This window comes from Mirounga angustirostris, unplaced genomic scaffold, assembly GCF_029215605.1.
Source record: "Mirounga angustirostris isolate CCGP_5_RB_7025 unplaced genomic scaffold, mMirAng1.0.hap1 SCAF_6, whole genome shotgun sequence".
NCBI classification, from domain to species: domain Eukaryota; kingdom Metazoa; phylum Chordata; class Mammalia; order Carnivora; family Phocidae; genus Mirounga; species Mirounga angustirostris.
The window spans coordinates 121,703,823-121,716,463 of record NW_026991714.1 but is presented as its reverse complement, the minus strand read 5'-3'; the positions used below and the strand labels follow the sequence as shown (position 1 = coordinate 121,716,463).

General features: G+C 40.5%; 1 protein-coding gene across 4 annotated transcripts in view; it reads right to left on the bottom strand.

Annotated features, from left to right (window-relative positions):
- Positions 1-958: 958 nt before the first annotated feature.
- Positions 959-12,641, bottom strand: part of CEP55 (centrosomal protein 55) — a 42,869-nt gene continuing 31,186 nt past the window's right edge. For all 4 annotated transcript variants that reach the window (XM_064595032.1, XM_064595034.1, XM_064595033.1 and 1 more), the window contains 5 exons: positions 7,175-7,325; positions 5,776-6,089; positions 4,387-4,458; positions 3,351-3,476; positions 959-2,093 (listed from right to left, as the gene is read on the bottom strand). In XM_064595032.1, coding sequence (XP_064451102.1) covers positions 1,893-2,093; positions 3,351-3,476; positions 4,387-4,458; positions 5,776-6,089; positions 7,175-7,325 — 864 coding nt within the window. In that variant the 3' untranslated portion in view covers positions 959-1,892. The remainder of the gene's footprint in view (positions 2,094-3,350; positions 3,477-4,386; positions 4,459-5,775; positions 6,090-7,174; positions 7,326-12,641) is intronic.

Below are 12,641 nucleotides of genomic sequence, written 5' to 3'. Positions count from 1 at the left end.
ACCTCTCCCTTCTATGGTTTCTTCTCCGTGAAGGCACACGGGAGAAATCTCTTCACAGCCTCAGCCCCAGGATGGCTGTAGTGGTGTTTCCCTTGAAGGCGAGCTGTATGTGTGAACCATGTGAACGGCGTGCAGGACTGTTTCCCTGTGCTCAGCACCAGGCTCACCTCTCAGAAGCACTCCATGGCCTGCCTTGGGGGGCTACCCTTAGGAGTAACTCCATTTTACTTCTTAGTCTTGTTTTACTCTATTTCCTACTTTTATCTTAGTATAAGGTTTGCATCTTTCGAGAGTAAGACCTTTAGTCTTCATTAGAATAAGGCACTTTCTGTACCCTCCATATACCTTGATTATAGCACCTCCTAAAATGTGTTATACTTATCTGTTAGATATTGGCCTTCTCTACTAGAGGATGAAGATGGGGCTGCATTTCATTATCACTGTGTCACTCATACCTAGCCCAGGGACTTGCACGTAGTTGGCATTTAACAAGTATTTGGAGAATGAGATTAGAGATGTTGGAGAACTAGCATAGCAGGGATGCATGGAAGGATCCAGGTGGAGGAGCGGCTTGATGAGGCAGAACTTCGCAGACCAGAGGGACGGAAGGGATCAATTGGTGTGTTCTGTTGTTGTCCTCTCTGACTTAAGGAACATTCCACTACTCCGGTTATAATATCACCTAAGTATATGAGTTTGGAGAATTCACAAGGGTTTTCTGGCAGGGTAGAGTGAAGACTGGCTTTGGAGCTGACTTAGGAGTTTGAAACCCAAGAATGTGTATGTTTCTTTTTTAAATGATTGTGGGGATTTCGCTTAACCTTTCTGAGCCTCATGTACTTTTTGCTTCCAATGGCTCTTTACCTTATCATTTTACACTGTAAGTGAGTCCTTACATGGGCACACCTCAGGATAGAAATCTGAGAATACCTATCTACGCAGATAGACACTAGACATATTCAAACTTATTAAATAATTTTATTTTTTTCTCCTTTATATTACTAACAGTAGCCCAGTGTTCAGCATTTTAGAAAACCTGAAGAAATAAAAAAATTGGGGGTTTACACACACATGTATAAAAATATATATTCAGATAAGCAAATATCTGCTCATTACACTGCCCAACTTTAAGAGTGCCAAAAATAAATAAATAAAATACCTGCTAATCAAATGAGAGGGCTAGATGGTTTTGCTAAAATTCATTTTAACATCTTTAACTGACCAACATGTGCTAATGAAACTCAAGTTAAAGTTATAGCCGGTTAGTATGAAAGAGAACACTGTGTGGCCACTGAGTATTCCTTAAGCAGAATCTGCTTCGTGCTTAGAACACAGCTCGGTTTCAACAGTAAGCAGCAAAAAAGATCAAGAAAACTTCCAACTTTTCTAAAAACCGCCCTATAAAAGAAAGGGAAAAATATAGAAAGTATTACCACCTTATAACAATGGCCATGAAAATCGGAATTGTAGGTTTACAAAGCTTGGATAACGAAAGCCAACACAGTAAGATCCTTGGTTAGTTAACTTTGATTTTTAAAAATCTACAAAACGTAAAATATTTGCTTGCTGGTACAACAGATTTAACCCACGAGCAATCACCTGAACTATCTTTTCCTCATCAAGTATTTTAACAGTGCAAAATGTCAGCTGTCTCAGCTCACACATTCGATCACTGAAGCCTGAAGATGAACCATCTCAGGGAGGTATCGCTGCTGCCAAGGAAAATGCAAAGCAGCCCCCAAAATATAATGATTCACTCCTATGCCAGAGTCTCAAAGGGAGAGAGGCAGTTTCTTATAGAAGAGGTGAAATAAGTAATTCAAAATGTCCACAAGCTGACATAAGATACAGTACTGAACCTTTTGACACAAAAACAAAGAATAATTATATTGCTATTTGGAACAGTATTCAACGTGGACGAGGAGATCCCGGTGTTCGGTGGCTGGATACTGTATATTGCACTTGGGACACTCCACCAGGCTTTCATTTAGTACAGCAGTGGGACTTTTTGGTGATGCAACTTTTACTCTGTTTTCAGACTCTCCTTGGAAAGTGACTAGTGGCTCTGTGAAGGCAAGCTCACGAAGCTGCTTCTGAAAAATAAATGTATAGGAGGTGGTTATAAATTACCCAAGAAGTACTAGGATTGGGTGTCTACATGGATAGATTTTATTAAAATACTTAGAACCAAACGTAAAGGTAGACCTATGTACAAGGCTGACAAAATTTGTTAGTTTTGTAAAAAAAAGGGGCAAGTTCAGCAATAAAAAAAAATAACAGAATTAAGAGGAGCAAAAAATTTTAGCAGATCAAACAGGTTACACACAGAAATGATGAAAATATTGTATAATATCTTAATGACTTTCCTTTTTCATTTTTTTTTCCTGAGGAACTTAGAATATGTCAATAAAGCTTAAAAATAAATATTTTAGAGCATACTCTAAAGATGATAGACAGCAGGGACACAAAGAAAAGTACAGAAAAATTATGGATTCTTTTGTATACCCTCTAGTTTCCTATACTTTGAAAAAGAGTAACAGAAATGAAAATTTCAATTTCAAAATATTATAAATGGTCAAAATCAATGACGTACTAAAGAACAGAGTCAAAATATATTTTGTCTTTTATTCATAAAGAAGCTACAAATGACTTTTTTAACAACTGTTTTTTTTTCCTCTTTCAAAACAGGAATTCTATTTGTAACATTTCACCATCTGCAAATATTCTGCAGTACTAGGATCATGTATAAGATATGTGCTAATGCGACACACACACACACACACACACACACACACACGGATCCCAAGGGGTTTGGCCCAAAGGCTTATTAGTAAGATGAAAGTAGTAAGTCAAAAATCCTCATAGAAAAAATCCTATTTAAAAGGTTTATGTTTTAAAAGATTATGTGTTTAGCTCAATATGCCTAAAACAGTGTCTTAACAGGAACAATCCATTATGACTAAAAATGGCATTTCTTTCTTTCTTTTTAAATAGAAAAACATAGCTTCAGTTCAGGATTTACAACTGCACTCCCTACCCGCCCCCCCCCCGCCCCCAGGGCAGGCCCTGTGTCGTGCCTCTAGAATCCCCATGCTGGGGCAGGAAGAGACGATCCCAGGTACCTCTAAGGCTGGCATGATGCAGAGGCACATAATGTCCCTCTTTCCAGTGCTCTGAACTGATGCTCAAAAGGCAGCTGCTTCAGATGAAGCAGGGGTTCGGCCTGATTTGAGAAACAGCCATTCTTAAGCTGTATCCTCCTAGTTTGGGAACTGATTTGATAAATCAATGGGAAAATGGCAGCAAGAGAAAGAAGAAAATAAGTTTTCGTTTAACCATTCCAGACTCACCAAGGATTCCAACTGTGTTATTTGATTTCTTGCTTTTCGGAGCTCCTTAAGAATTACATGCAGTTGGTGCCGCATATTTTGACGGTCAAGTTTTTCATTTTCAAAGTCTAATGTACATGCATGCATCTGGAACAAATGCCCAGGACAAGACAATTACGGGTTAATATATCCTGTCCCGTTCTCTTGACTAGATGCTTGAACGTTTTTATTAGCACAAGAAGCAAACATTTGTGCCTTCACAGCCAGAATTCATCTGAGTACAATGAGATGTTGATAAATGAAGAAGCTACAGTTGAGACTTTGGTTTGTCTGAGGAGCAAAGCCAATGCTTGAAGTATAGGTGAGTGAGGAGGCGCTTAGGAAGTTGCTGGTTGGAATTTCTCCTCCCCATCCCCCTCTTTGTGGGGAAGGGGAAGAAGGGAAAGAGATGGCTGTTCCCTGGTTTGGAATACACTGAAAACCTCTGGTTTCTATTCTGAGAATAAATGGTATCTCTCTGAGTTCTACTTGAAGTTATAAGGTAGCCCTCTGGGGGAGATCCTGCTAGGCTAGAGTAGGGACTACAGAAGCCATGCGGGGAAGAATAAAATTTGCTAAGGCCAACTACACCCTATCAAAACAATTGCCATCCCAGCTCAGAGAATCTGGCTTAGCTTAAAGATAGGAATATATGACTATCAGACAGAGAGTCACTTAATTTTTTGTTTTTGTTAAAGTTTGTTAAAAAACATCTTTCAGGGGCACCTGGCTAGCTCAGTTGGTTAAACGTCCAACTCTTGACTTTGGCTCAGGTCATGATCTCAGGTTTGTGAGATTCAGCCCCACATGGCGCATGGTCATGGAGCCTGCTTAAGATTCTCTCTCTCCCTCTCCCTTTGCCCCTACCCCCGATCCCCTGGCTCAATTGGTTCCACTCTAAAAAAAAAAAAAAAATTTCATGATTTTCAAATGGTTCTTCACAGAATAGTGTAAACATGAGGAAACATTCCATTTCCTAACAAGTTCAGTGGAATATAGCAGCAACCCCAATAAGTACCTGTTGTTCCAGCAGAGCCACCCTTGTTTGTTCCTCTTGATGCTTTAGCAGAGACGTGTAAAGAAACTGGACCTGTCAGATGTAAACAGAGCCAACACTGTCATATCCGATCTTTTATTGCGTGAGCTGGGACGCAGGAGAGGCTCACAAATCTCACATCCCTATCTGGGACCACACCTGCTCGTTGGGCTGAGTCACTGCAGCAGCTTGTTTAATGGCTATCTATTCAAGCCGCTGGGCAGTCCCACCCTGGCTGAGCGTTCCCTGGGGCACAGACTGCACTTCGATGAACAGCACCCAACTCTGCAATGCACATACCCAGTTCCCTGGGAGTTCTGACATCCACTAATATTTCTGAGTAGGATAACAAAGCTGGCAGTGCCTTGCCGTCCTTGCCCGCAGAGGTGGAATAAAACTCCCAACCATTTCTGCTTCATCTTTTGTAAATATCACTGTTCGCGCTTATAGGCAGAAGCCAGGGTGGTAAAGACTAAGAAGGCAAATGTTATAGACTGTTTTTTAAACCCTCTCTCAACTTTTGGATGATGTTTAAAAATTACTTCCTATTTTAATAGTAGCAATGACTGACATCTACCCAGCCCTTGACTTTACAAAGCACTTTCACATTCTCCCAGTTGACCTTCACAAAAGCCCCAGGAAGCAAAAAGAGATTGTGGTTACTAATTTGACACATCAGTGACCTGCAAGTTAGAGAAGGTAGCTGATTTTCCTAAGGCCACACATCCTGAACTACACACCAGGTATGGACCCCAAATAATGTTTTTTCCAATATTCCATGCTGCCCAGAAAGATTTAAATTAACGGTTTCTGCTGAGGTAGTATGCAATTCTAATCATCCTAACTTAGTAACTCCACCGTCACTGACACAGACAGCCTGCAGAAGGTGGTGAGTATAATGAGAACACGGAAGGTACTGCGTGAATTCACATGAGCACACTATCATCATGATCAAGGTGCCAGCCTGGGAGCCAGCACTGATTCCCCTCTTTGTGTCATACCTTCTGGCTTCTCACACACACCTGCCTCCTTCTCACGGAAAGCCTGCGTGTACATGAGCTTCTCCACGGGAGGGAATTCCCAGTCGCTCACCTCACTGGTTCCTTCTTGCCAAAAGGCCTTTGTCCAAGTACCATCCCTGGCCCCCAATTTCTCCATGTCGTGCTGCCCTGCTTTATTTTCTTGAATTTACTTGGTTATTTAGGTACTTGCTTATGGTCTGTTTCCATTCTAAAGAAGAATCCCATGGCAGGGCAGGAACTGGTTTTGTTCCTTGCTGGTTCCCTAGTAGTTAAAATAGCCCCTGACACTGCTAAGGACCATGACAATTTCGAATTCGGAATCATGGAAACTCTTACTGGTTAGGCTCACCTGAGATAAGAGCTCTTCAGATCTCTTCTTCTCTTCTTCAAGTTTTTCCCTAGCAATATCATTCTCTTCCTTGAGCCTTTGTATTTTCTCTGTTTTATGCCTATCGTCTTCCAGATGTTGTACATCTGCCTTTCTTTGGGAACACAACAGTTGATTTAAATCTTGAACTTCTTTTTGGGTTTCTTCATATTTTCTTCGAAATTCACTAAGTTCAAAACTCAACTGAGTTATGGTCTGTCGTTCAACCTCAAGATCTTTTTTTGCATTCGCCAAAAGATGGTTGTAATATTTTTGCTTTTCTTCTTGAAGATAACCTATGACAAACACATCAGGGCACAACACACTTTACATAATAATATTCCTGAGAAGCTAAAACTAAACACATTTCTATAAATAAGATCTTACAAAATGAAGAGTCAAGAGATAGAGTTGATATTTGATGGAACAAGAAAAAGGAGTTCAGGTACATTATTTGAAGTTAAACTAATAAATAGAAGAACTGGAAATAGTAATATAGCTATTCAATGGGAAGGGAAGGGAAGGTAACTAATGTCTAAAGAAGATAAATAAAAAATGGAGACATAAGCTCATTATTTATATATATAATTACCAAAATTAAAAAAAAATGTTAAAAGCAGCTGCCCTGATGGGAGGGGGAAAGAGAGATTGGGAAAGGAGGGGCAGGCCCTTTTATACTACTATTAAATTACTTTAACAAGAGCTTATATTACTTTGATAAAACACATACACACACAGAGAGAACACTATTGCCAAAGAAAGAAATTAGACTTAGCCCACCACTAAAATCTTTAACGCGTAATATTCTTATAAAGGCATTACAGTAAAGTAATGTTGTCCCCAATTCTTTTTATATTTTCTTTTTTAGCATTAGCTTCATTTTAAATATTCAAACGTGAAGCTCCAAGATTATGAGCCTTGCCTGCCTTTCTCAAAATTAAAAGCTTCAGTCCTGTTAGGGCTGTCAGTCTTTTAAAAAGTGCTTTGCATGGGGGGTTTCTCTTCTTTTCTTAGCTCATCACCTAGAACTGCTGAACCTATTTCCCCATCTGAAAGGAAACAGGGTAAAAAGATAATCAGTGACGAGGCCAACTCTAAGAGCAATGAAGTTAGAGAAGATCTTTGAAGGTGGGGAAGGACATGCACGAAGGAGAAAATTTAATGTGCCTTCAGAACTGCCAGAGATCCGTTACCCTGTGCCTCTATCCGTTTTCAGAAAACAATGAGAAGACAGACTTGCTAACATGGTCTTTCTTACTTCAGTTATAAGACTTGCTTAATTCACTTTCTAACACATTTATAAAAATCTAAATTTGATAAATCTCTCCTTTTGGAAAATGTCAGGCAGGCCTACCCCAAAAGAACATTTTTATACCAGTACCTTCTGATTCAGCCTTTTTTGTCTGCTGTGGGAGTGAATGAGCAGCTGTTTCTGATTTCTGTTCCAACTCGAAGATCTTGGCTAAAAGTCCTTTTACATAGGCCTCCCGCTGCTGATCATACACAAGCCACTGCTGATTTTTCTCCAGAGCCTTAAAACGAAAATGAAAGCAAATCATTAATAAAATAAAAAACTAAAATCTTAAAATGGATAAGGGAGCTCCAGTGATGCAGCCTTTCCCAGTACAAAGAAATTCTCGTGAGTCATATAGAACTGTAAACCACCACTGCACGGCTCACAACTCACCCGGAGATCCTTTCTGACTTCAGGCTCCTTCAGAGCACCTGACACTATGGTTTGCGTCTGTCCATGTCACACTCCGTAAACTAGAACGCCTCTGTGGCAGAGCTGGATGTGCCCTGCTCCAAACAGAGATTTCCACCCAACACACAACTCTGCTCAGGAGCTCCCCACGCAGACAGTATCTCCAGCAATCGCATACTACCTTCCCCCTGGCCCCCTACCTTAGTTTGTTACTGAAAGTGGGGCACAGATTCAGGTTAAAAGCTAGCAAAAAAGACAACTGTCTGGTGGTGCTGGGGAGAAAAGCCTAGAAATTCTTATACAGCATCACCTTGGCAATGAGATTATAACTCTTCTCTCCTTTCTAACCTGGAAGTTCAGTCTAAGGAGATGGGACTGTCCCTTTCTCACTCTTTGTTCTTGATAGGCTGGGGAAGTAAGTCTCAATGACCATTTGGGTAGAGAGGCCATGTACATCTAAACCTGATGTCACACGTGGAAAAGGTTATGGACGAAGCATCCTAGAAGGAGGCCCACATAGTGACATGAACACCCCTTCACGATAGCCAAGCTCATTTGTAGGGGAGCTCATTTGAGTCCTTGGCCCCGGCACCCACGCTATGACCTGTCTGCCTCCACGGGAATGCCTAGTTGAGCAATGACTCACTGCTGGATCTCGATAAATCCTGTTTGGCAGGAGATTTCCCCATTATGAGAGTAAGGGGAGACACAGGCTATCACCAAAAGCTTCCAGTTAATTAATACAATGACCACTCTATTTTGGAGGGAAAAATAACTACTCTTAATAATTTCAGTTCAACCTCTCCCTTGTTCCCCCAAAGTGCGACATCGTTTTAATTATATTAGTAACAGAATTTTTGAAAGCTTCATGACAGCACTTGCTAAAACTGAAGCTATGTTCCCTTAGGCTAACATTCAAATGGTCTGCAGTCTGTCCCTTCCCATCTCTTCAGGTGACAGCCTGGCCATTTCTGGCCTCCACTGCCACCTTGCTGTCCACACAACTATACACACCCTCTGTGCCCAGAATGCCCTACAACTCCTCCCTATACCATCTGCCCACTTAAATCCCACCTCTTCATCAAGTTCCAATGCATCCAAGCTTGTCTTTCAAGCCTCCTCACCCTAAGTGCCCTCACCAAGCTCCCTCTCCTTTGTAAGCCAACAGGGATTTTAATGTCCATTCAATCTATTTGGCATCTTACACTCATGACCTTGATTGTGTTCTGATGATAGTTCTTATATGAACTAGATCACGAGCCCCTGGACAGCTGGGCCCAGGCTTGTTTAGATTTTGTATGGTTCCATTCATGTGTTCGATGTTTCCATAGCAAGTAGCTGCTTGATAAACATGAACGATGGTGACGACACAGAGCGGAGAAAGCATGGTTGCCAGAATCAGCAAGCACCCACGCAGGTCTTTAGCCACAAACTGAAGTTTGAGAGTATTTGGGAAGGGAGGAAATGGCATGAAAGAATCTAGAAGTTCCTTATACACAGTAGAACAATCCATTTAGAATGATTCAAAAAGAAGCAAACACTCTCAAAAAGCTATCACTCATGACCTAAGGAATATATGAAAATGAATTTCAAACCCCTTTGTAACAGAACTATCACAGCTATTTCTATGATTTTCACAAGTGCATAATATGTACCCTTGTGTCATAATTCATCCCAGACCTGTTGGAATCTATTATCATCAATGGTTGAAGAGGCAGCCAGGACGTATAATTTCATATCCTTTGGGGGTGGCCAAAAAAAAAAAAGGATGGTACAAACATAAAGTTCTTGACAAAAAGTTGCCTGGTCAAAGCGGACTGAAGTAAAACATACATACTGGAATATATTTTCAAAAGTGCTCAATTCTTTTTGAATCACCCTGCATTTGTTGTAAATATACTGAAAAAGGAGAGGCTCCCCTCCCCACAGGCTGGCATCTCATCGTAGGGGTGAGATGGGAAAAGTGGTAAGGAACATACTAGACATTTTCGGTTCTATATCAAGGCATCTTCTTTCAGGGTAAGAATTTCTATCCATTAAAGATCTAAACGGCTGAGCTTTAAATCTGAAAAGATCTGTCTATACAAAAGCTCTTAAGTCTAGAGAGTTCCTCTAACCTTTGGTAGGCTCTTTCCATGAGCATCGTACAAACTCATGAGCATCTAGGCATGGGGCTTAAAGAATTTTCCGTGGCTGTTTTCTGTAGAACTAAGAAATGGATTAGAGAGACAGAGGCAGCCTCTGGAATCAAAGACTTAGTCCAGGGCCCTCTAGTCACTTAGCCACACACTTTTCTCTCTGCACCCGTCAGGCAGTTATAACATGAGTTCTCCTCGCAGAGCTTAAGCATTCATTTGTAAAGTGGAGATAATGTACATCTGCTCTGTATTATATACTCAAATTCAGTTGCCAAAAGAGGTAGTGTTGTAGGACTCAAAGAGCATGCACATATCTAAATATGCGTTGTGATATGTGTTAGATGCTAAAGATATCGAATTTTATATCGAATTTTAAATTTGTCCATCTTTAAGAAAAAATTCAATATAAATAATTCAAGTCAACACTGGATGGTAATGAAATCTTCTTCTTTTAAATGAACCTGTCCATACTACTTAAGTATGAAAAACCGAACTGTGGGATGGGTGAGGATTTGAGGGGCAATATTCTGAAAGGCCAGGTGATGGCGATGTTACTTCAGTAAAGTAGTCAACATTTCTTTCCTCCAGGCCTCTTCTCACTGACTTCTGCATTTGCTTTCTTCTCTAAATAGTATCAATAATAAATGGATTTGATGGCCATCAATAATGCTGATTATTAGTTTTGCATCTTTAGAGTCATCATTGTATTATTATCTCTTGCAGCTTTGTGTCCTTTACACATCTGTTAAGCATGCATTTAACATTTCCACTCAAGTTATTGATAAAAATATGGAACAGAAGTGGGCAAAGGTGAAGTCCTATGAAATGCCACTAAAGCTCTTCCTCCTGGCTTCACAGGGATCCATTTTCTGTTTCTTGGGCAAAAACTGTAATACAGGTTAAAATGTTAGCCTATACTGGAGGAATAAAAAATGTAGGTCAATTGACGAAACTGGAATATGGATGGTAGATTACATAGAAGTATAGCGTCCATGTTAAATTTATTAGAGTTGCTATCTGGGGGCACCCGGGTGGCTCAGTCGGTTAAGCGTCTGCCTTCGGCTCAGGTCGTGATCTCAGGATCAAGCCCCCTGTCAGGTTCCCTCCCCTGTGCTTCTCCCTCTGCTCCTACCCCCAATCATGCTCTCTCTCCTCCCCTCTCTTTCAAATAATTAAATAAAATCTTTAAAAAAAATAAAGTTGCTATCTGTACTGTAGTCATGTAAGAGAACATCTCATTCTGAGGAATATATACTTAAGTATATAGGTTTAAGGGGTCGTAATATATGCAACTCACTCTCAAATGGTTCAGAAAAAAAATATTATGTGTGTGTGAGGGGCAGGGTAGGGACTGAAAGAGAGGTGTGAAATGGAGCAAAATGTTAACAATGTTTGAATTTTAGTAAAGAGTATATGGGTGCTCTAGGTACCATTTTCATTCTTATAACTTCTCTGTAAATTTGATTTTTTTCCAAATAAAAAATTAATAATTATTTATCTGCCCTAAATTCTATTTTAAAAATTAGATTTTTAAAATTAAGAGCAGGAAATGCCTATTTCAACTGCCTCTTAGCCTATCTGGTTTGCAAGTTAATGACACTGTACAGTGTTTACAGTACGAACTCCATGTAATTATTTCAAAATGTCAGCCAGACCTAAATGGTAGCTAAGGAATGATACAGCTAGGCCTTAAGAAAGGTAAACATGGGTTTTTAGGGATTATTTTAGCAGAGCAAATACTGATTCTTAAAATAGGTGGGCAAAGTGCTCCAGGAAGCTTTGTGGGAGCTTGGAGGAAGGGTGAGGGACTGGAACTGCTAAGCTCTCAAAGCAGGATAATGCGGCAGCGCCTGTGCTCAGAGGAGTGACAGGTTGCTTTCCCTGCTCCCTAGTCTCCTCCCGGGCTCACAGACAACCAGAGCTAAACCATCCCCTGCTCCTCAAATATGTAAGTGAATGCAGCAGCAGCAGGGAGCTTATTGGAAATGCAGAATCTCAGGCCCTATCCCAACCAACGAAATCAGAATCTGCATTTGATGAAGATCCCCTAGGCTCATATGCATGTGAGAGTCAGGGAGGCCTTGTTCAGTCTAGACCATTTGAAGGTGAGCTGGGTTAAATTTTACTCCACTTATCTAAAAGCCTTTCTAGGGGCGCCTGGGTGGCTCAGTCGTTAAGCGTCTGCCTTCGGCTCAGGTCATGATCCCAGGCTCCTGGGATCGAGCCCCGCATCGGGCTCCCTACTCCGCGGGAAGCCTGCTTCTCCCTCTCCCAATCCCCCAGCTTGTGTTCTCTCTCTTGCTGTGTCTCTCTCTGTCAAATAAATAAATAAAATAAAATAAAAAATAAAATAAAATAAAATAAAAGCCTTTCTAAAGTAAACAGAGCAGAGGAGCACAATGTGATCCTTAAGTAAGCCTGGAAGATAAAACAGAACAAAAAGATTGGGTACACATGGATAACATTTCCAAGTTACCTTCATACAAAGAATTGTCATTATCTAAAAATAACTTTAACTGATATTTGAAGCAGTTGATGCTGAGAAGCCTAAAAATTATATATATAGCATATATTTTCAGGTACTAATAAAATTCAGATGTTCTAGACACTGGGCATATAGCAGTGAAAAAAAAAACCACAGAAATCCTTCCCTCATTAAACATATACCAATGTAAGACTCATGTAACAAAGTAAATGAGCAAAATATATTGTAAGTTTAACAGTAATATGTGATGAGGGGAAAAGTTACAAAAGCAGGAAAAGGTAATAGGAATTGTCTGGGAGCTATAATTTTAGAAAAGGTGGCTAGGTAACACTCTGGCCCTGGCCCCACTACCCCCACCCCTCCCACCCAAGAGAGTGACAACTGAATATTATACGATGAAGTAAGGAAGCAGGTCATGAAGATATCTGGGGGGAACAGGGTACCAGCAGAGGGAACAGAAAGAAAAGGCAGTGTATTGAAGGAATAGCTAGAAAGCCAGCACGGCTGGAGTAAATAAGGG